General features: G+C 34.2%; 1 protein-coding gene across 1 annotated transcript in view; it reads left to right on the top strand.

Moving 5' to 3' along the window:
• DPYD (dihydropyrimidine dehydrogenase) overlaps nt 1-24573 on the top strand; it is an 849957-nt gene that overhangs the window by 402927 nt on the left and 422457 nt on the right. The window contains exon 13 of the mRNA XM_025405641.1: nt 13077-13292. Within this exon, the coding sequence (XP_025261426.1) occupies nt 13077-13292 (216 nt within the window). The remainder of the gene's footprint in view (nt 1-13076; nt 13293-24573) is intronic.

Below are 24573 nucleotides of genomic sequence, written 5' to 3'. Positions count from 1 at the left end.
AAAAAAAAAAAAAAAAAAAAAGATGTGCAATAATAATGCTCTCAGCATATTAATATATAAATAATAACAAAACAATGTTTAGTGAAGCAGTTTTTTAACCATTAATAAGTAAAATAGACTACTTAAAAAAAAAAAAAAAGACAAAGACAAAGTACTCTGTTAACTGTTGTGCTCCTAGCTCCTGAACAGAATGCCTGCCATGTAGAATACACTTGATAGATTTTATAGGTATATTTTATATGCTAAGGAAATATTTTAGATCATGGGACAAATGGGGTTTAGGAAGCATATTTTACAAGTTTACTTAGCTCATTGGTGATACAACCTCAGGTTGCTAAAAGAGCTGGTATGTGGCAGTGGGAGAAGAGTTTACATTGAAATAGAACCATGAAAAAATAATATGTCAGAAAGAGAAAATAGCAAGTGTAAACGTACAGTTAAACGCAGAGTTTGGTAGAAGGCACATGTGACTATGATATGTATATTTACAGAGATTGGCATAAGGTAAGTTTGGGTAGGTAGACAGGACCATATCATGAAAGAGCTGTAGGCTATCATGAAAAGTTGAATATCAACAAAATCCAGTGGAAAACTAAGGAAAAGTTTAAGCAGGTGCATAACACAATCAAATTTCTGTTTTAAAGACCCTACTCTGGTATAGAGTAAAGAACAAATTTGAGTAGGAGGTAAGGAGAATGCAGAAATCAATAAGAAAAAGTCTCAGTAAGAGATAATAGTGACAAAGAGGATAGAGTCAAAAATAATTAGATTTGCTGTAGAATAGAAATGGGAGTTGAGAGAGAAGAAATATCAAAAACAATACAATTAACAAGTTTTACTTAAACTTGATGGATGGTAGTGTTAAAAAGTAAACGGAGGAAAACCAGGGAGGAATAGTTATTTTTGGTTGAAGGAGGAGGAGTTTTTGCATGATACTACATTAAGTTTTAAGTTGTTAAAGAGCTGATAATTGGGGGTAGAGGTAGAGTTGAGATGGAGAAGGATGGCACATGGATTTGAATTAATATCATTTAATTTTCAGAGTCCAGATATGCTGACCATTATGCCATGGAGCCAATTAATGTTATTTAATTTTGTAGTCTTACTTTCTGCTCAGTTTATAAGTATAGAGGAATGTGAATATAGTGTTTTAAAGAAATGAGTAAAATGGAATCATTATTTTGTAGAAACTTCTGAAGCCTCAAATCAGAAAAGATTTTATATCAGAAAGAAATTTTATTGTGAATAATAATTTCTCAAAATGGAGAAGTGAAATCTGTTTTTATGTTATAATTGTAATCACTGGAGCTAGGCCTTTCTATCATGGAAACAGCTAATCCAAATTAATTTCTACTCTGTAAGATTTTTCCCTCAATAGATATTTCTTCAAAGAGCAAAGTAACTAAGCTTGAGTTAATTAATGCATTAATCCATTCTGTGAATTAATCTAGCCACAAGCAGCTATGAAATGTTATTTATTCTTTTCCTTAAAATAATTTCAGAATGGATATTTCTATAGCAACTGTACTCCAAGATAGGATCCATTGTAGCATATCACAATGAAATATAAACAAAATGAGTAAGTGAAAGCTGTTTGATTATTTTGAATTGGGTGGAACATAGTGATGGTGATTTCTTCTTCAATCAAATATAACAAACACTACCACTAGTATTGCTTTTAGTAGTGCTTTTCTCTTCCTTTTTTTTTTTTTCAAATTTCATTCTAGCAAAACAAATTAGGAGAAAATACAACTGGGATACATACTTATCATGTAAGTTGCTTTTCCCCAGCAACATAATCATTATACATCCAAATGTCTCTGCTGTAATTCCATGATCCAACCAGGTATAACAGAAGAAACCAGTGGTAATGAGTAATAATTTAATAATAAAATAATGAGTTATTGTAGCTTAAGACTGTATTTTTATTTCTATTCTTGAATTAATGGCATTATGATTGATTGTCTTAATGATATTTGAACAGTATATGGTTTTTATTTTTGATACGGTGTCTCAGTGTGTGTGTGTATGTACTCTCTGTGATCAATCAAACCATCATGAATAACTTTCAGGTTAGTTTCTTGTTTTGAGGACATTAATAATTTAGAAAATGTATGTAAGATGGGGGCAGCTTGATATAATATAGTTAATTTAAGCTTTCAATTCAAATCTTGCTCTACCACTTATTAATCTTTACACAAGCAGTTTACTTTCTTTGAGCCTCATTTTCCTCATCTTCAATAGGAGAATAATGCATACCTTAAAAATTGTGATTAAAAAATACCTATCACTGGGTCTGGTATAAATATTACTTGCAAATGAACAACTATCTTGTTGATCTTAAGAATAAAAGAAAAAAAAATGTAAAAGTGACCTATTTTTACAGTAGACCTTAACATTTGGACAATGTGTTGATGTTTGTCAGAGCTGACACTTTATTAGCAGATGGGAGGCCCACATGAGCACCTTTTAGACTATCTTCCGAACTTAAAGAGTCTTTGTTCTCTTGAACAGACCCCCAGTAGCCACATAGTTGAATAAAGTAGACACCTAACACAGTATTGGCCAAGCCCGAATCTCTTACTTGAGAATTAGGAATTAGGAGGAGAACTCGTATTACCAGAGAGGTGATCTCATCCTTGAATGCTCTGTGTAATGTTTTGGAGGGATTTTTAAAAATACTATTAATGAGTCCTCCTCCAAGGGATTCTGATATAATTAGTAGGAAGATACCTGGCCTGGACATCGTAGTTTTTAAAACTCTCTACATGTTTCTGATAAGTAGAGTAAAAAATGACTGGGCTAGACCTATACAATATAAATCATTCTGGATAAAGAAGTAGGGGAAGCCAATTGGAAGAGGGGGAAGAATAAAGTGGCTGTACATAGAAAGAAAAAGGACAAAGCATGAAGAATCTTCTTACTTTCCTCGAGAATTCTCAGCTCTTCCTGGAGGCCTGGCTGCATTTCTGCATGATTTTCATGAGATCCTCCTGTACCTCATGGTAAGGCCAGTTTGTTACTTGCCACCAAAGTTCATTCTAAACTGGAAGTCAAAATTCCAGTAGGAAGAAAAATGCTCTATTTTAGGCAAGACCTTGGCAAAAGTGTGATGTTGGTGAATCTTAATGTCATTTAATGTGACTGAATTATAGAATATATATATATACACACATACACACATAGATACTTAATTACCCAGGGCAATTACTTACTGTTCCCACTAGATGATTCTTGGAGAGATTGGCCTAAAATCAGCAATCTTCCAGGGCTTGAATGCCACTCTACATTAGAATCATAGAATAATGGACTTTTATAGATTTGGAATAAAGTTAATGATTATTTCATCTAAACTGATTATCACTTTACTGGGAACTAATTTGAAAAAGACACTGAGTACCCAAGGTCACTAGTCTAATACATTCAGTAAATATGTTGAGTATCTCTGTGCCAAGTCTTATACTAGGTGCTGAAATTAAATCAAGCGAGAGATAACATATATGTAAGCAAACAAGTACAAAGTATGATTAGGAAGCAGCTTTGCTTGTGGGAACCTGAGGAGGTTGTGTTTTTTGTTTTTTTGGGTTTTTTTTTTTTCATTTTCATCAGTTTTACTGCAATATAATTTGTATATAATAAAATTTGCCAATTTCCATTGTACCATTTGATGAGTTTTGACAGATGTATGGAGTCATGTAACCATCACCACAATCACTCACCATAAATGTTGAGTAGGAACCATCAGCCTACTGTGGTTCCTTTGCTGGGAAAGACTGAGACATGAAGCAGTGGGACAAGTTAAAAGGTTAGTGTGGTAAATTCAGTGAGAAATAACCATGCTTGGACCAGGAGGTAGTAGTGGAGGTGAGAAATGGAATATATTTTGAAAAAAGAGACAATAGATTTTTCTGACAGACTGGCTATAAAGTGTAAAAGGAAAGGCACAAATGATTGTAAGGTTTTTGGCCAAAGGTATCGGAAGGATACAGTTGTCATTCTTTGAAATGGGCAAGGCTATAGAAGGAGCAGGTTTGGTGGCAGAAAATTCGCGTCAGGGGTTTTCAGTTTAAAAAGCCTAATAGATATTCAAGTGTGAGAAGTTTAAAATACAAGTCAGAAATATCCAACTGATTGCAACAATCTAATCAGAGGAGAGGTCTGAGCTAGAGATAGAAATTTGGGAGTGTAAACTATATCCCAAATAAACTGTAATGTGTCCATCAAGAAGGGATAACATCCTAGGGGTGTTTGATGATGGATACAGACTATTTTCAAAAAAGGGAAAAAGAAGAGCTAATTAGCACACAATGTCCAGAGGTGAGGCTTCCTGGATGCTCAGTAACTGAAACATCTAGAAGTATTTCTAGGGTATATATTGGTAAGTTATCTTGGCCTGAGAGCTTTGTGGGACTATATCTTAGAACACGACCAATTCTGATTTTTGAATAGGCCCTTTCTGAGTTCATTGTTCTACACTTTACCAACAAGCCCCTTGTGGAAAATGTGCCCAGTCAAGACTTCAGAGTTTATCATGATAATGATCACGAAGCCATGGAATTAGGGCTTGGAAAATATCTTAAAGGTTATCTAGCTCCAACTTCACACCCATGGCTTGACTAATAGGTAATTTGAGTCATATCCAATGGAAATGATCTCACATCTCCCAGGACAGACCCTTTCCCTAATGGACAACTCTATTTCAAAATTATTTCTCATGTGGAACACAAACATACTTCACTGTAATTAATTTTCTTTTCTGCATCTAAGGGACCCCAGACTATACTCCTGCAGTTTGAGAGTTTCAACTTGACCATAAGTTTCTTGGCTTTCATCCCCTTTACAGGGCCTGTTACACAGTTTAGGTTTTAAAAGTTAAACCCTTGGCCTTCACTATACCTTCACAATGTCTTCTGTCAAGAGGCTTCCTAGACTTTTTTTTTTTTTTTAGCTTAAAATAATTATTCATGATTAAATTGTGATAAAACATACATAATATAAAATTTACCATGTTAGACATCTTTAAGTGTACAGTTCCAGTGGCATTAAGCACATGTATCGTGTTTCTCCAGAACTTTTTTACCTTGCAAAACTAAAACACTATGCTCATTAAATGGTAGTTTATCATTTCCCCCTCTGTCTCCCTTTTTTACACACAAGGAGGTTTTTTAGTAGAGATGACAACAGGACTGACTTTTGAAGGCTTCGTTGGAATTTTCAAAGCATTATCACCGGCAGGAAAGAACATTCTGAGCAAAAACAAAAGGCAAAATGCAAAGATGCATTAATGATATTGTTTTATTTGAGAAATTATAACTAGTTCAATAAGTGGAAGCATAAAATATTTTGAAGGAGAGGTAGGAGATGAGATTAGAAAGGTTGGGGAGGGAGAAAGGCCCAGATCACAGTTGGGATTATATAATGCTGAGGTTATGGTTTGTTCTGTATGCAGTAAAGAACCTTGAAGGAATTTGCAGATGACAATGAAGTGAGAAAAATTAAGTGTAACACATGTATATTTTGGACTCCTCATGGCCTATGCTTGTCATGGAGTTAATTTTTAGAAATTTTATTGTAAGTGAATAAAACCTTTACTCAGTCTCTTCCCAAAAATTCTAAGGGTGAAAAAAGCAAACTTTAAAAAAATAGTCTTTAGACATCCTTGTTATTTTCAATTTCTCTTATGTCTAGGAAGGACTTTAAAAAGGAAAGGTTACTCTTTATCTTTACACTCTAAAACTTAGACATTTAGCTTTTCCTTAATCTCCATTTTTACCATTCTCATCTCGGTTCTTTAGGACTTCAGCTTCTTTTGCTTTTGTAGTTTTCTTTAGTTTTCATTGAGTGTATTTTGAACAATCAAAGAGGTCATGGTGATGTCCAGGTTATAAAATGATTCTTGCTTTACAATGGGAAGACAAGGAGGGAAATGACAAAAATTCAAGTTTTCATTTTTAACCTTTTCAACCATGTTAGCGGATTCCTCAATTTCATAGCATATAGGTAAATGAGATACCTAACAAAGGATAACTAGAATGCTAAGAATATTTTGTATTAAAAGTAATTATTAAAGATAAAAATGTTTAGTATAGAGAAAAAATGGAGATGTAGGAAGTATACGTTAGTTCTGTAAAAAATACTTGAGGAATGCCAAGTGAAAAGGTGATTTTATTTATCTGTTTCTCCACAGAGGAAAGAATTGCCTTCAAGGGTAAATATTTTATACAAATGCTTTTTTTTTTTTTTTTTTTTTTTTTTTTTTTGGAGTCTCGCTCCGTTACCCAGGCTGGAGTCCAGTGGCATGATCTCGGCTCACTGCAAGACCCATCTCCCAGGTTCATGCCATTCTCCTGCCTCAGCCTCCCCAGTAGCTGGGACTACAGGTGCCTGCCACCATGCCTGGCTAATTTTTTATATTTTTAGTAGAGATGGGGTTTCACCATAGCCAGGATGGTCTCCATCTCCTGACCTCATAATCTGCCCACCTCAGCCTCCCAAAGTGCTGGGATTACAGGCATGAGCCACCACGCCTGGCATAGGTGCATATTTTTAATTGTGGAGATAATAATTTGGTTAAGATATGTTTGGTCACTGTCCTCAAGGAGCTTATGTTATATTTGAAGAGAAGATTAACATGTATGGCCAACTGTGATGACAGCTGAGTAGCAGCATATCTTAAACTGTGGGATAGCCACATAATTGTCTTCTTTTGAGAAGTATCTGTTCATATCCTTCACCCACTTTTTGATAGGGTTGCTTTTTTTTTTTTTTTTTTTTTCCTTGTAAGTTTGTTTAAGTTCTTTGTAGATTCTGGATATTAGCCCTTTGTCAGATGGATAGATTACAGAAATCTTCTCCTGTTCTGTAGGTTGCCTGTTCACTCTGATGATAGTTTCTTTTGATGTGTAGAAGCTCTTTAGTTTAATTAGATCCCATCTGTCACATTTGGCTTTTGTTGCCATTGCTCTTGGTGTTTTAATCATGAAGTCTTTGCCCATGTCTGTATCCTGAATAGTATTTGCCTAGGTTTTCTTCTAGGGTTTTTATGGTTTTTGGTCTTACATTTAAGTCTCCAATCCATCTTGAGTTATTTTTTGTGTAAGGTGTAAGGAAGGGGTCCAGTTTCAGTTTTTTGCATATGGCTAGCCAGTTTTACCAACACCAGTTATTAAATAGGGACTTACTTCCCCATTGCTTGTTTTTGTCAGCTTTGTCAAAGAGATCAGATGTTTGTAGATGTGTGGCTTTATTTCTGAGGCCTCCATTCTGTTTCATTGGTCTATATATCTGTTTTGGTACCAGCACCTTGCTGTTTTGGTTACTGTAGCCTTGTAGTATAATTTGAAGTCAGATAGCGTGATGCCTCCAGCTTTGTTCTTTTTGATTAGGGTTGTGTTGGCTGTACAGGCTCTTTTTTGGTTCCATATGAAATTTAAGTAGTTTTTTCTACTTCTCTGAAGAAATTCAATGGTAGCTTGATGGGGATAGCACTGAATCTGTAAATTACTTTGGGCCGTGTGGCTGTTTTCACGATATTGATTCTTTCTGTCCTTGGAAACGTTTTTCCATTTGTTTGTATCCTCTCTTATTTCCTTGAGCAGTGGTTTGTAGTTCTCCTTGAAAAGGTCCTTCACATTCCTTGTAAGTTGTATTTGGAGGGATTTTATTCTCTTTGTAGCAGTTGTGAATAGGAGTTCACTCATGATTTGGCTCTCTGTCTGAAGACATTTGTGCAGCCAACAAACATATGATAAAAAGGTCATCATTACAGGTCATTAGAGAAATGCAAATCAAAACTACAATGAGATCCCATCTTATGCCAGTTAGAATGGCGATCATTAAAATGTCAGGAAACAACAGATGCTAGAGAGGATGTGGAGAAATAACACTTACACTGTTGGTGGGAGTGTAAATTAGTTCAACCATTGCAGAAGACAGTGTGGCGATTCCTCAAGAATCTAGATCCAGAAATACCATTTGACCCAGCAATCCCATTACCGGGTATATACCCAAAGGATGATAAATCATTCTGCTATAAAGACACATGCACACGCATGTTTACTGCAGCACTATTCACAATTGTAAAGACTTGGAACCAAACCAAATTTCCATCGATGATAGACTAGGTAAAGAAAATGTGGTACATATATACCATGGCATACTATGCAGTCTCCAAAAAGGATGAGTTCACATCCTTTGTAGGGACATGGATGAAGCTGGAAACCATCATTCTCGGCAAACTAACACAGGGACAGAAAACTAAACACTGCATGTTCTCACTTATAAGTGGGAGTTGAACACATGGACTCAGAGAGGGGAATATCACACACTGGGGCCAGTTGGGGAGTGGGGGGTTAGGGGATGGATAGCATTAGGAGAAATACCTAATGTAGATGATGGGTTGATGCGTGCAGCAAACCACCATAGCATCAGTATACCTATGTTACAAACCTGCACATTCTGCACATGTATCCCAGAACTTAAAGAATAATAATAAAGTAAAATTGTGGAATAGTAAATAAAAAAGAGGTAGCTACTTCACAAAAGTGTATAGATGGTAGTAAGGAAATGTCCTAATAAGTATATGCTTGAATCAATCAGTTGAGTTTGGAAGGATTATGAAGAGTTTAATGCATGAGGAAAGTCTTAAATTTATTTGTATTTTAAGCAGCTAAAAAAATGCATAAAATAATGTATGGAGACATAACAGTGTGATGAACTATCGGTAGTAAATTTTGTGTTTGTTTGGTGGTAGGTGGTAAATTTATTTGTATCGTTTTGCATATAAATGTCAGGGACCTTGTCTGTTTTGTTCATCTTTTTAACCCCAAGTTCTTAACAAATACCTGCTGAATAAATAAATGAACGAAAATAGGAAAATAGTTCTATATGAACATTAGTAACTGAGTCTAGCAGGTATATTGGCAGTACATTATAAAAAAAATCAGACTATGCCATGCAAAGAAATGTTAAGTTGGTTTCCTGAAAAATACAGGGAAGTTAATGCATTTTAGTACTTAAACGTATAACCAAATATTTTCAATATAATCAATAAATTAAAATACTTATACTTTTTGTGACCTATGAGTGTCTCAGATAAAATAATTTCTCTATAATGACAAGGGAAGGACTTTAGAATGGGTAATTTTCAGCATGTGGAGAAGAAAGGTGGAATGTGAAAAGTGCAGAGATAGGAAGGCACAAAGTATTTTTGAGAAGGAATGTTTGAAACATTTTATTTCTGAGGGTGGATTAAGAACATAAGCCAACAAGGCAGCAAACTGTATATTTTATTGTGGCTTTACCAGTAACGGAGCAACTTACAGATACTCATTTAGCCTCTTTTGGCTTTAGTTTTCTGTTTGTAAAATAAAGCTTTTAAAGTAGTCTCTTTGATTGTTCTAGCTCTACATAGTAATAAGTAGAACTGAAAAAGTTGATTCAGGACAGTCTATGGAGTAAACTAAAGGGCAAACTCTTTACTTTGAGTTTCACTTAATGGATTTTAGAGTATCATGGGGATATGGTTTGGCTGTGTCCCCACCCAAATCTCATCTTGTATTCCCATGTGTTAGGAGAGGAACCTATTGGGAGGAAATTGAATCATGGGGGCAGGTCTTTCCCATGCTGTTCTCATGATAGTGAATACGTCTCACAAGATCTGATGGTTTTAAAAAGAGGAGTACCCCTGCATAAACTCTCCCTCTTTGCCTGATTTCATCCATGTAAGATGTGACTTGCTCCTCCTTGCCTTCCTCCATGATTGTGAGGCTTCCCCAGCCACGTGGAACTTTAAGTTCAGTTAAACCTCTTTCCTTTGTAAATTGCCCAGTTTCAAGCATGTCTTTAACAGCAGTGTGAAAATGAAATAACACACATGGCTTCTTTTAAAAATTGTTTTAGTATACCTTCAAATCTATTTATTTCATCAATTAACTTGTATTTATCATTGAAAATATGAAAATTATAGTAAGCAAAAATTTAAAAATTAAAGGTCATCTAAAACCCTGATTCTGAGATATAATTCTCCTAGCATGTTGATGTTTATCTTTTGTGATTGATGGGTAAATGGAAACATACAGCAAAATAGATACACATGTTTTTCCATCAAAAACTTGGAATTTACATATCATATTATAATATTAACTCACTGTTTTACTTTGTACATAATAAACCCTCTTTCATGTCAATAAATTATTTTCTTCTGTATCATTTCTGATGCTAGCATAGCATTCCTTTTTACAATAGAACCATTATGGAACCAATCCCCATTGTTCAACACCTAGGTTGTTTCCTTATATCTGTTATTTACTACACTACTGGATGAATGGGAAAATAGTATTGTCTAAAATTGAAAATCTAGATAACATATTCGTTAGGAGGGAATATGATGAGATAGAAGAGTTGATATTAAAGTGTAAGAGCAAAGCATCTACATCCAAAGACCTTGAAGTCTTTTGGAAATCTGAGTTTGGAGATTGCAATTGAGATTTGGGAGGAATTAACCTTGTGATGAGAACTGAAAGTAGATAAGCTTGAGTTTGCTGAGCAAGGGTACAAAGGGGGAACAGGCTTTTAAAATTCAGAAAAGGAGATGTACATTAGGGCATGGATGTATGATGAAGTTGAACAGACTGAGTTGTTATAGCACGACAAAGACAAAGCTAAAAATAGCCCTGTGTTGCACAGTATGAAAAAAGACTGCCTATGGCATGTGAAGATTTTAGATTATATTACAAACACGTATACATAGTAGCACTTTTGTGAATAAAAGAAAAAATATATAAGAAGCTGTATTTCTCATTTGAAAGAAGTGTGTGTGTGTGTGTGTGTGTGTGTTTTATTGTTTGCTTTGATGTGTTTTGTTTTGTTTTGAAGCTTAAAGAAAATCTTGCAAAATTTGTCCAAATCATTTTCTTTCTAAGTATTAAGGCAGCAACCTTTGTAAGAATTTCAAAGCAATTACTTATTTATTTAAAACTACATAAATTAAGCAATGCAAATTGAACTATGCATACATATCTGCCTCCTTGGGCTGTTGCCTAATGCCATATATAGGTACAATTATGAACAAACCAAAATTCGTCTGTAAGACTGAGAAAAATAGATATTTCAACACACAGCCATAAAAAGAGAAGAATACTTCCAAGGTCATTTATTTCACCTTGTAAAGTACAGGTATGTAGGACTACGTGTAGTTCTGCTATTGGAATCAAAGGAAGTTGGCTCAACGTTGTTTCTAAAGCAGGGAAGGTGTTTCTATACTTTTACCGATATGAATCAACCTGTAATGTAAGGAAATTCTTCCTTAGTCTATCCTTAAAACTTGCTTGATTTAATTTATATTATGATTACACAAAGCTAAGAAAATACCATCAAGCAAGTTTTCATAAATTAAGCACAAAGAGGCTGGTTAGTGGGGCCAGGAGAAAAATTCTAAAATTATTCCCTTTTGTGTTTGAATTTCAGTATCTTTTAAATAAAGTTGTTTGTTTGTTTATTTAGTTGATAATACTTTCCATACTGCCTTTGAAATTTAAAAAGAATGATATTGTATGTATTCGGTTTACTGCTAACTGACTTTTTGCCAGTTGTTGTCATTGTAAACATCCATGTGTGGACACACATACATACACACACCTCAAATTAACCCCCAGTTTCCTATATTTTACGTTGTAGTTTTTGTCTTTGCTAATAATCCTTTTAATAGTATAGCAATCCTAGGTGAGGACAGAAAAATTATGTCACACCCAGACTAACCAATATTCAGAAATAGGCCTTGAAGCCCAGAACATCCCTGGGAGAAGGCGCCTGCCATAACTGAAGCCTGGATCCCATCAGGCATCTCTTTGCATGTACCCGAGACACATTAGTGTTTCAGTTGACAAGTTTGATGCCTTTTTACATATTAAGTGAACTTTGCTTTGCATTATAAGTGGTGGAGGGCCAGAAATAATTTCTATGCAAGTCATGGCAATCTTTATCTACACAAGACACACTCCTATAAAATTAAAGTTCTGCTCAAATAACTTTTCTTTTGAGTGATGATTCACAAGAGAAAGGATTTCTACTTTTGAATTAACTAGCCCTGTCCATTCAGTAACCGCTTTGGCTGAGAAAATTCATCCTTTTTATATTTTCCAGTGTTATTTGTCTTTTGGAGATAAACAGAGAGAGAGAAGGGGAGGGAGGAATGGAGAGAGAGAGAGAGACTTTACAAACAAAAGGCCTGATGCAATCGTTAATAACCTCCCCAGTCAGAAAAGGAGACAACATTTAGCAAGCACCTATGTAGGATGTTTCAGTGTGCCATGTGCTAAGAATAAGTGTTTTTATTAAAACATTCCAATAATCCTGCAAAGAAGCATTATTACACTGATCATTTAACAAAGGTAAATTTACAGTTTTGAGTGCCAGTCAAACATTTTGACATAAACTGTTTGGGACCTATTTGGTTTCAGGAAAAAGAACAAACCCCCATAATGCACATGAGTACACTACCCACTTTCCAAATTAAATATCTCCCTGCAGCTTATGATTTTCTGAATTTTCCAATCTTCCTGTGAGGTAGAAATTAGGCAAGCAGCATTCCTGCTGCTATACAGAAAACGATAGAGAAGAAAAGACAGGGACGTATTAGTTGGCTTTCCTAAAATCACCTAAACAGTAGTGAGATTACTGGAAATTGAATTTAGGCCCCCTGACTTGCCGTTGCCCATATCTCTGAGCACTAAAGGTATTTTCATAAATTAAGTACAAATAGACTGGGCTGGACCAGGGAGAAAAATTCTAAAATTATTCCCTTCTGTATTTGAATCTCAGTATGTTTTAAATACAGTTGTTTGTTTATTTAATTGATTTTATTTCTGCTAATACTCTTCATACTGCCTTTGAAATTAAAATAGGATATTATATGAATTCAGTTCCCTGCTAACTGACTTTTTGCCAGTTTTTTTCATTGTAAACAGACTGTTGTAATCTATGTTAATTCGGATGCTGTGTTGAAGTGATTTTTGTAAAATATTATTATGGACAATTTAGATGTAATATGAAACCAATTATTGGTTTGTATTTTGCAGTCACAATATGGAGCTTCCATTTCTGCCAAGCCTGAACTACCCCTCTTTTACACTCCTATTGATCTGGTGGACATTAGTGTAGAAATGGCCGGATTGAAGTTTATAAATCCTTTTGGTCTTGCTAGTGCAACTCCAGCTACCAGCACATCAATGATTCGAAGAGCTTTTGAAGCTGGATGGGGTTTTGCCCTGACCAAAACTTTCTCTCTTGATAAGGTAAGAAAATATTATTGAAATCATATAGAAATGTCTATCATATATTTTAATTAAGGTATAAATATTATAATGAATTTTTTTTTTACTAAGAAACTTACTAAACTATTTGACAAGACCTATCATTACACATTAGTCTTTAGCTTCTTTCCTTCCTTTCTGTCCCATGGAAGGACGGGGAGGCATACATTTCTCATTTGTATTGTCTAGGAAGCAACAAAGATATAAATATTACAAAAGTGAGTTTTTCATTTAATAATCACAAACTCTTATTTTTGTATTATTAATTGTTTCATTATTTTGGATGACTCAGCTCAAAGATAGGGACACAATTGATTTGGTTTGCACAAAATTCTGGGATTCAATTTATGTCAAAAAGAATCCCGGTGTAATTTATTGGTACTGGTAATAGGATAGATTCTTCCCAAATTTGGAATACAGAAACCTTTCTCAAAAACAAATACCCTGAGTTTCATTTAACAGTATGACTTTCTACTTACCCGGAAGTGGACATCTTATACTTAGTAGGAAATAAACTACGTATTAAAATTGAGATTGAGTCTTTAAAGTACACAAAGTATATAAATGCATGTTTTTAAAGTAGGATGCTTTATACAACAAAAGGGTTGCATCCTTATATGGTTTTGAATTAGAAAAGAGCAACACACTTTAATATTTTTAGACTGTTTGTTGATAAATTACAAATACTAAACCTCTCAATGTATTTAATACTAACTAGTAGTTAGTAATAATTAATGTATATGAATGTGTGAATTTAGTGACTAAGAAAAGAGTATCATTATTTGAATCAGCTTTATCCTTAGGCAAAGAAAATAATAGAGAAAAAACATGCCCCATTAAGCACATTCTCTCTTTCTTTTTCCTCTTACTAGGATCAATAGCTGGCATTATTATGGCTAAAACATTAAGGCTGTCTGATTCTGACAGCTTTACAAGATGCAATGTGTAAGTGTGGTCAGGAAAATCTAGAGAATTCTCAAAAGTTAGGAAAAAAACAGTGCAGGAAAAAAATGCTTCATGAAGATTTTTTATATTTAGATATCTAAAGAGAAGTTATTTTTTCAAATAAATCAACTGAATATTTTATTAAACAAAGTGCAAAAATTAACAGAATATACTAGATTCAGCTTTAGAATATCATGAATCCATTGTTTATAACCTTGTAGAATATTGATAGTATATTTGTCTTTGTTTCAATTGATTGTTTAAAAATTACTGAGAAGCTATAGTCAAATGTTTAATCTGTTGGAGAAAACTGAGTCTCAGATACCATTTACTGACTATATTAGTTATGCTATTAAAAATATATATATATGTAAACCGAAATAGATGGCTAATTGGGCACAAGTGAAGAATTATAGCTGAAAAAAAGGCGTTTGTTGCTTTGAATTTGATGTTTTCTTTGCTTGCAATAATTGAATTCTGATTAATCAGAGACATCAGTCTTTACGCTGTTGGTGACATGCATTGATTTGTGATGCTGTGTCTTTCAGTAACCTAGTAGCATTTGCCTTTATTAGGATCACCAGCAGAAATAAATGTGGAAGCTAACTTCCTTCTAAACCTCCAAGTTGAATTTAATCTATCAATTTAGAAGTCTGTGATGCTGGTTCAAAAGGGGAGTTATGAACAAATGGAAATTAAATTTGGCACATGAAATGTAACCATGCGGGGCTTTTTGGAAACCCTATTTCACTTACTTTGATGATGGGTACAACAAAATATTGTGCAGACTATTTTAAACATATTTGTGCAAATTGCAATGACAAAAATAATGAAGCCACCTTGGGCTTATGTAATGCCATTTTTAAAAAAGATTATTTTCCATATGTGATTTTGCCGAGTAGTCCGTTTGCCTCATAGAGGTCTACTTTTTTTGTTTCCTTATCTGGTTCCTAATTAGTGATTAAATTTGTGAATTTGTAATTACATCTTATGTGCTTATTTCTGTGCTTTCCTATTGATGAAATGTTGGTAATATACAACTCAGTAGTATGAACATACTTTTTTCCCCATAGCCTTTTACTAAAGACGTCTATTAAAGTGTTACATGTACTATACATTCTGTGACATTATCGTATACCAATTTAGATTAGCTGTATTATAATTTATTATGGCAATTGAAGAATCTGTTTAAAATGTATTAAAATTCAGAATCTTGACATGTGAAATTTGGATGCTCTTAATATGACAAAGGTTATTCTATGGGGTTTTGTTATCATATGAAATAATAATATTTCACAATACAGTTTTGATGAAGTACAATTTGCCAAGCTTGCATATGATAAAGAAATTAAATGCTTACCAAGGGAGTTCAATAAAAATTAGAGCCCTGACTGAACATCTGCTAGAAATTTTATTATCCTGTCCTACTGACAGTGTGGCTCCCTCGTTGTTTTTCTGGATTGACAGCTGAGTATTGCACTGATTTCTGCAGCAAATATGTTTACGTGAACTTTGTTTCCCTATTTTTATTTTTTTGGGAGTTCGGAACATGCTTTTGATTTTCATCCTACATATATATTTTTTATACTCTTGACATTTGTAGATGCCAGATTGAGGTCTAATACGCTGCAGCACCGATAGACCATTGACTTACAGTGAAATGCCAGTTGATATCTCCGTAAACAGAAATATTATTATTCTTTACTGTGCAGTCTATATAAAAGCTGTATGTGCTTTCTTTAAAAAGGCAAATGATCAGATTTTTAATGTCAAATATAAAAAGATCTGTTTGCTTTTGTGTTAAATAACATCAAAAATGGCTTTTATTAACTATATTCTTCCCCCTCAAATCAGTCTTTTCAAGAATATTTCAAAATAACAAGATTGCTTTTCTTGAGATTCTATTTATGTTTTATAAAGATAGTAAAGTCGTATTTAAAATATAGTTATGAAATCATTTTTCTATATAAATGTGTATGGGCTCCAAGTTTAAATTTTGAAAGGTGAGAGAGAAATCAATCTGTCAAGCTTGATTAAAGCTAAATTATCATGACAAAACAGAGAAGTGATCTGTTTAAGAGGGAATATTAGAAATGGTTTGGACTTCACATAAAATAACCCTTTGACCTGTGTTCATATTATATTGATAGGAAATAGATAAAAACATTTTATTTTCATTAATCTTGTCCATAAATTTTTTTCTCTTGGAGAACTACATATTATATACTGCAAATCTATAACATGAAACTGCAAGTTGCATAGCTTTATTACTACACAGATAAATAAACTAAGAAGTATTTATTTCTATCCTAAATCAAATCTAAACCCAAGCAACAGTTCACTTCACTTGTAAGCCCTCTCTACACATAGATTAACTTGTGATTAACTTTTATTATGAAAATGTCTCAAATGAATAGATTTTGTTTTAATAAGTATCAAATTAGGTAAATAAGTATTCATATAATAGGTCTCTCTTATAAAATGATAAGAAGTAAAATCTGAAAATATTTAAGGCTCTTTTTTTGGCATCAAAGTATTTCTTGTAGCTCTTTCTGTAAAATACAACCTTATACCACATAGCACAAAGCTTAATGTATAAGAGAGATTTGATAAATGTTTCATAAATATTCACTGGATAAATGAATACATAGAATTTTTTGGCAAGAGCATATTGAGTTTATTTTTTCCCAGTATATGAACAGACAGTTAACACATAAAACAATTGACTGTTTTGAGTATTGATCTCAATTAAAGGAGAAAAGGCCAATTAAAAATTTTCACATTCTATGTTGCTTTCTATAGTGCATCTATACATGTCTAAAAATGAAAATGTCAGTGAAATTTCTAAATGTATGGATTGTGGCTTAAGACTTAGGTTGTTGTATAAGCCTTTAAATGCAGAAGATTTTTGAGAAAACAGGACAAGTATCCCACAATATTAAGAAGAGACATAAAAATCGGCTGGCCTAACTTTCTAACTGCATGTGTTGGTAGTCCTGAGAGAAGAAATGTAACCTGTTCTTGAATGCTTTTAGTGACAAGGAATATACTACAACTTTAAGGCAATGCAACCTGTGTGACCGTAGAAAGATCTGTTTTAGAAATATGTTCCTTTTATTGACGCCACATCAGCCTTTTCATAAGTTGCATCCATGTTTTATGTATAGTCCTGCCCTCTGATACATCATGGAATAAATAAGAGTAACATTAATATAAATGAATTATTTATTTAAAATATTGTCGTTGTTGTTTTCCACAAGTAAATAAATACCTTAGAGAAAGTCCAACAAATATGGAGAAACAGTATAGTGTGGGGGAAAGTGCTTTGGCCTGGGAGGCCCTGGTCTTAATCCAAAGCTGCTCCTAAATCACAATTTTGGACGTGTGTAATATTATAGGTCATTGGTATAGTTGTTATCATTATTCATATTATTAGCTACCCTATATTCAGTGCTTAGGATGTATAGACTAAATGTTTTTATACGTTATTTCATTTAATCCTCACAATCTGCTTATAAGATAGATGAAATAATTTTTCAGATGAAATAATAGTCTGAAAAAGTTAAATAAATTGTCCAGGACTTAAGACAACAATTATCTATTTGACTATAGTCATGTGGGTTGGCAATTTGGGTTCAGCACATATGATCAGTTCTTCTACTTCACAGGGTATCTGCTGGCCTCAATCATGCATTTACAGTTGGTTGTTGGGATCCCGGGGGATCAAGATATTCTCACTAATGTGTCTGGAGCCTCACGTGGGATTGCTATAATTGCTTAGATGGCCAAGCCCTTCTCTCTGTCTCTTCATAATCTCTCTTGCCTCACGATGTCTTATCAAGGCAGCTGGTTTAGGTTTGATAAGGGTACTTCATAAGGCTAGCAGTGTTCCAAGAGGACAGGAGTGGAAGCTGAAAGATCTCTTGGCACAAAGACTCCAAAGTCTACACAGTGTTACTTCCATATTTTCTTCAAAGCACGTTACAAAGTCAACGTATGTTCATGAAGTAGGTAAATACCATCCACTTATTGATGAGAAGAACTGCAAAACCACATCACAAAGGGACATGCATATGACTAGGGAAGGATTATTGCAGCCATCTTTGCAAACAGTTCTAACTTGCCATCCGGTTAGAGCAATTCACATCCCTCCCAAATGTAAACTGCATCCACTCCTTTCCAAGACACCCAAAATATCATCTAATCATGGCATTAGGCTCAAGGTTCATTGTCTTATGATCTACATCAAGTCCAAATGCCTATGAGATTATTTGGGTTTAGCTTGTTTTTATTAAGGATTCTGTGATATAGAAAGACATGTTTTCTATCTTCCATACACCCAACACAAAACGATACAGCAAGAGAACCACAGTAGATAAAATCTCCTTTAGAAGCAGGAGAAATGGAAAGCACATAGCAATCACTTGTCCATAGCAGTTTTGAAATTCAGTTTGACACATGTTTTCAGGGCCTCTTGCTCCAGGGATGGAGAATCAGGGTCCATTTATGCTCCTTGGTAAGGATGCTCTAATCCATTGTTCCTATCTACTATTGGCTCTGCCCTCTGAGCCACTGATTTTCTCTGGGCTACTGATTTTCTCCTCTAAGTTTTTCTGTTTTGTTTTGTTCTTTGTTTGATTGTTTTGTAAATGGCTATTGATGTTCCTTGATGACAGCTCATTAGCTTTCTCAGCCTGGTCCTGCCCAAATAAAGTTATAGCACCCTATTCCTCTCTTTTCTTTGAATTGTTTCTTTTAATCCTAACTCATGGTGATACCATCATAAAACTCTCTTAACATAATTTTGACTCTATTTAGGACTAAACTGATGCCCAAAGTCACATCCATAATTCTTTTTAAACAGATTTCTTTTATTTTTGGATATGCCTTGTTGTTGTGGTACAATGTCTTTAGGAATATTAGAAGCCCTGAGAGAATCTACTAGGACCTGCCTTAAGTCTTTCTAAATTCTTAACAAACTCTCTTACTGCAACACTCTTGAGGGGATCTTTAAGGTACTTTATTTTGAGAAGCTTTTTTCCATCTAGAAGAGACCAATATAAAGAATAGTTTATTTTCCGACCGAGGGTGTCGTAGGTCCCTTGGATTCCGTCTGTTTTGCATGGCAAATTTAAATATAGCCTTCTTTAGCTCTTTTCTCTCTTATAGTACCTTATCATACTTGGGTAGAAACACTCAACTGAACACGTTCAGTGTTCTCTCTAGAGACGTATTATGTTCACTTTCTGTTTTTCAAATTATCACTGCTGACATTCTTGCCAATTGTTCTGTCACCACATAATACAGGCCACTTTTCCAACCCTCCCAACAGCAATTTTCATACCATATTTTAGGCCTCTGCTAACAGTTTGTTCACCATTCTTCCAGCGTTTATTAAGAACTTACTCTTGGTTTTTCAAGGCTCTTCCTGCCTCACAATGCCGAAGCCAGGGCCACATGTTTTATATTTTGTTATACTAGCAAACGTAACCTATTTCAGCATCATGTACCTATTGCTGCATATCAGACCACCTTACCAAAAGCAGCAACACATTTTCTGCTCTTGTTTCTACAGTTTGGCAATATGGCCAAGGCTTAGCTGGGTTGACTTGCCTTTGCTCCACATGATATTAGTTGTTTTCACTCATGGATTTGCAATCAGTTGACAGATTGTTTGGTGGCTGGCTGATGGCTGGTCCTGGATGATTTCATTCACATGCCTGGGTCCTCAGCTGACATGACTAGGCCTGTATCTCCATATGGTCTCATCTTCAAGACTACACTGGACGTGTTCACAGGTTGTCAGTGCTACAAAAAAGGCAGGAGGAGAAGTTGCAAATCCTCTTGATGCCAAGGCTTGGAAGTTGCACAACATAATTATCATTGTGTTCCATTTGTTAGGGCACATCACAAGACCAGATCAGGTTGTAGCAGCATGGAAGTGGCTCCTGCCATCAAAACACTGAAATCCACCACGTCAGGATTTGAACCAAGGCCTATTTGATACAAATCCGTGCAATTTCCACTATATCATGCTTTTACATAATTTATCCTCTCTGGACCACATTACTTTATGTCTAAAATGAAGGAATTTTGACTGTATTCATGTTCTTCAGAGACTTACAGTTCAGCCTGAGCATTTACGCTGAGGACTTTCTACCCAGTGCTTCAAATAGAGTGGCACCTATGCTTATCTTTCTATTGAGAAATATAAATTGCACAGAAATTTTATATTTCTATGTGCAATTTCAGAGTGAACACAAGAGAGCATTTTGATTTAAAGCTTCTGTGAATCTGCTGTCATCAGATGCCAATTTTTTTGCCAGCCACACTGGCCCCCTTTCTAATTCTCCAATATGGCAACTTCCTCCCTGTCTTAGGACCATTTTGCTTGGTGTTTGATCTGCCTGGAATTCTCTTCTCTCAGATAATTATATGACTGACTCTTTCTTCTTAATCAGTTCACAGATCAAAAGTTACCTCCTCAGAGAAGTTCTTATTAACCATTCAAAACTCAGGCTTTCCATCCCACATTACCCTGGTTGTTTTTTTCTTCACTGCACTTATCACCATATGAAATTGCCATGCTCTTAGTCATCTATTTGTTTGCTTATTTATGTTCTGTTTTAGCCACTCGAAGTAAGCTCTGTAAGTAGAGAGATACCGTCTTTCTTGCTCACCACAGCATGCCCAGTGCCAAAAACAATGTCTGGCAGATAGAAAGGATGCAATACATACTTGTTAGATGAATGAATAATTATAGTATTCTAATTTGAACCACAATTCCACATGACAGCTCTTCAGTTACTTGGAGACAGCTCTCATGTCCTATCCATATAAGCCTTTTCTTTTTCCTTTCTAAATAGTTCTGTTTTTCTTCTCATAATAAGGTTTGCAGACTTTTTACCATATAGGTTGTCTGTTCTCCCATGTGGATTCCAAGAAACTTATTTCAATCCACATTATCTTAATTGAGAGGAAGTTGCGCCTGCATTTGCACAAATTGCACAAATTGCTAGCACCTATCAACGAGATGAGAATTGAGGAATAACATTGTCAGGACTATAAATGCTAAAGATAATATTTAAAGTTGAAAATTTCACAAACATGTCATGTAATAATATTTTAGAGCCTGGGTAATTCTCTATGGATTACGATACAGAACATCACAATTTATTTTTGTAACTCATTTTGGAAAGCCAAGATCTGGCTTTTTTAAAAAGATTAAATAAAACTGATTTACTTAATTATTATTAAGAGTTTCTATATTACCTCATCATGAAAGTCTATGAAACAATAAATTAACAGTAGTCCAGTGCATTATTTTTGCTGCTATAGTTCTAGTTTCCCATTTTTATATGATTATTGCATAATATTGTTTTCTTGATATATACTTATACATTAAGTAGGAGTTGTTATTATTTAAACAAATTCAATATAAGCTTTTTATCTGGGAGACTTTTAACATGCTAAAAACTGAGATGACTTCTGTGTACTAATAGTTGGATTGTCACCTGGCTAGGTTCTTATAACTTAGATTTATTTTATTGAAATTCATAAAATCGACTCATCCTCAAATTATAAAGAATTTGTCTATTAAATTGCTACAGTTCACATATAGTAGTCCTATGGGAGATTTCATCCAAGTGTTCACTTCAAGACTATTTAGCAAGCTCTTCTATGACATAAACTTCATTTCTTCATCAACAAAAGAATGTGTATGTATGCTTGCACACTCATGTGTACACATTCAATATTGAAGCTAAATCTTGCAAGTTAGAATCTAATGAATACACCACTGTTTCTCCTTCAAGTTCTGAATCAGTCTCTGTTCACAATCATACCATGTTTGCCAAACTTAGTCTGTTAAGTAGAAAATATAGATTAAGATGCTTTCGAACACAATTTAATGCATGTATTTCTAATATTAAGTAAAAATCTTTTAATTATAGCCAAAGTAATATTTTTAACCATGAAGCAGACTAATCAATTTTCCAATATAATTACATCTTCACCACTTTCCCATTTCAGGCTGTGATTTCACACCTGTTAATTAGTTAATCATTTTGGTAGAGTGGTCAAAGTGAAACTCAAATAGACTTTTTAACAATATAAATTGACGTGTACAATTTTGATCTGGGTTAGCTGGTAGATGAATCTAACTTGTAATGGAAAGTACCTCTTATTCAGTTTCCTTTTTTGAAAAAAGCAACTGGTGTCAAGGTTAATGGAAAATTCTTATAATTATGGCTAATGGAAATTTCCTTAAAGTACAGTCCTGCTGTTTGAGAAACTGATTTTACCCTTATTCTGTCTCACGTAATTCTTTTGTGAATTGTAAATTTAACCAGTTAAAAATCTCCATATTCTGGGTATGTTTAGATGATACAATCTTTGATTGAAATTAGTAGGATTGAATTCCATAATATTCTCCTTCCTTTGTATTTTCTTTATTGCTTTTTAAAAAGATTCTAGTCATTACTATGTAATGATGTTCTTTAAACTCGTTTTAAATACTTTATACCATGATTACCTTGCTGTCAAAGTTTTATTAAAGGCATACATACATTGGCTATTTTGTTACAAGACTGATTCTGTTTTAGTAAAATTACAGTTCTCTGTATGCTCCTTTTTCTTAAAGGACTAGCAATGTGCTTAATGTTCAAGTACCACTATTTCTGAAATGAGGTGTCATAAGAAATAAAATGTCACTAACTCAAGGAAGTTACTGGTCTGTTAGGGAAATATTCACTCAGACTGCCCTATCACACACCAATTACCTTTTCTTACCCCCACTGCCGCATCTGCTTCTTTCACTTCAGCTAAGCCCATTGCCCTTTTCATCCTGCCCTGCTTTCTTCATTTGCATGTTTTTCTATGATATCTCATGTGTCTGAAACAGTTTCTCACTTTTATGCTGCCAAATGTACCCTCTATTTTTGTGAAAAATTAGCTTAAAATGTCATTAAAGAGAGTACCATTTTTAGGTATCTGGGCAAGACTTGATATATTTTGAGAGCTCTTACTAATGTCCTTTTATATATACTATTTTTCGAGTGTGTGTATGTGTGTGTGTGTATGTATGGTATTTACTTTAGAAAATTTGAACGGTAGTTCAGAAAATATATACACCAAAAGATATAAGATGACTTAAGGCCACAGGAATTCTTAGACTAAAATGTTACTTATACTAAAATGTTACTTAATATGCAATATTTTATTTTTTATGTTACTTTATCATTTTAATTGTTTTATGATTTTTTTTATTTTCAATATTTTTTGTTTGTTTGTTTTCTTCCCATTTGAACTGTCTTTATTCTAGGGAGAAGGGATAGCACATGGATATTCGTGGTCATGAGAGAGACAAGCATATTTAAGATGCAGCATAATGTCTCATGAAATGCTGTAAGTAGCTGTAGAGACAGTGAGAAAGGCCTGTGGGGTTAGGAATTTAAATATTATTGTATAAACAGGGAACCTGTTGTTAAGAGATTTAAGCAAAGAAATTACATAATTCAATTTGGGAGAAACTATTAATCATAATACAACTGCTGTTCATCATTTCAACAGTAACTTTCACTTCTCTCCTCATACAAACTCCCTTTTCTGACAAAACTGGTTTTATCACCAGGTTTATGTTTGCATCATATATACCTTAATTTTGCCATTCTTTATCCATAAGAAGACATTTATTGTTATTCAAATATTAAAAGGCCAATGACCACCCACATCCCCTCGAGCTACATTAACCAGTGGTTATCTTCTCTCCATTGTCTGAGCTCTTATAGAATTTTACTCAACGGACACAAGAGGGAATGGATTCTTTTTAAACTCCACCCCACCCCCTGGCCCCTTTCCTGAATGGAAGCCTTTGGAAATCAGATCTTGTGACCACTAGGCCCTGCAAATGGAACCTGCTGACTACCTCCCTCCTCTTATCAACCAGACAGTTTTATTTTGGAATGTAATACATTGTTCAGCAATATCATGAATTTTAAATTGATAAATATTATTACCTCCTGAAGAGTATTTTCACTTTCATGGATAAATATAATTTTGTACAGCTATAATATTCCTCTTTAGGAGACATACTTTTGTTTAGACTAACTTTTATCTCATCCGTACCTCCCATCATTCTTCAAAAATACTTCCCATCACTTGGGAACTCTTCCCTGTGGTGCTTTTGAATCTTTGGTCATAGCTTACTCTCTAGGAAACGCCTAGGAAGCTCTTGAGTTACTTAGGTTTTCTCTGCTGCAACACATTTGCCCTTCCAAGGGACCATATTGAACAGAGTTTAAGGTGACTTCACATTCCT

Source organism: Theropithecus gelada, chromosome 1 (assembly GCF_003255815.1).
Source record: "Theropithecus gelada isolate Dixy chromosome 1, Tgel_1.0, whole genome shotgun sequence".
NCBI classification, from domain to species: Eukaryota; Metazoa; Chordata; class Mammalia; order Primates; family Cercopithecidae; genus Theropithecus; species Theropithecus gelada.
Note: the sequence above shows the minus strand (reverse complement) of the source record. Positions and strands in the feature narration are given on the sequence as shown.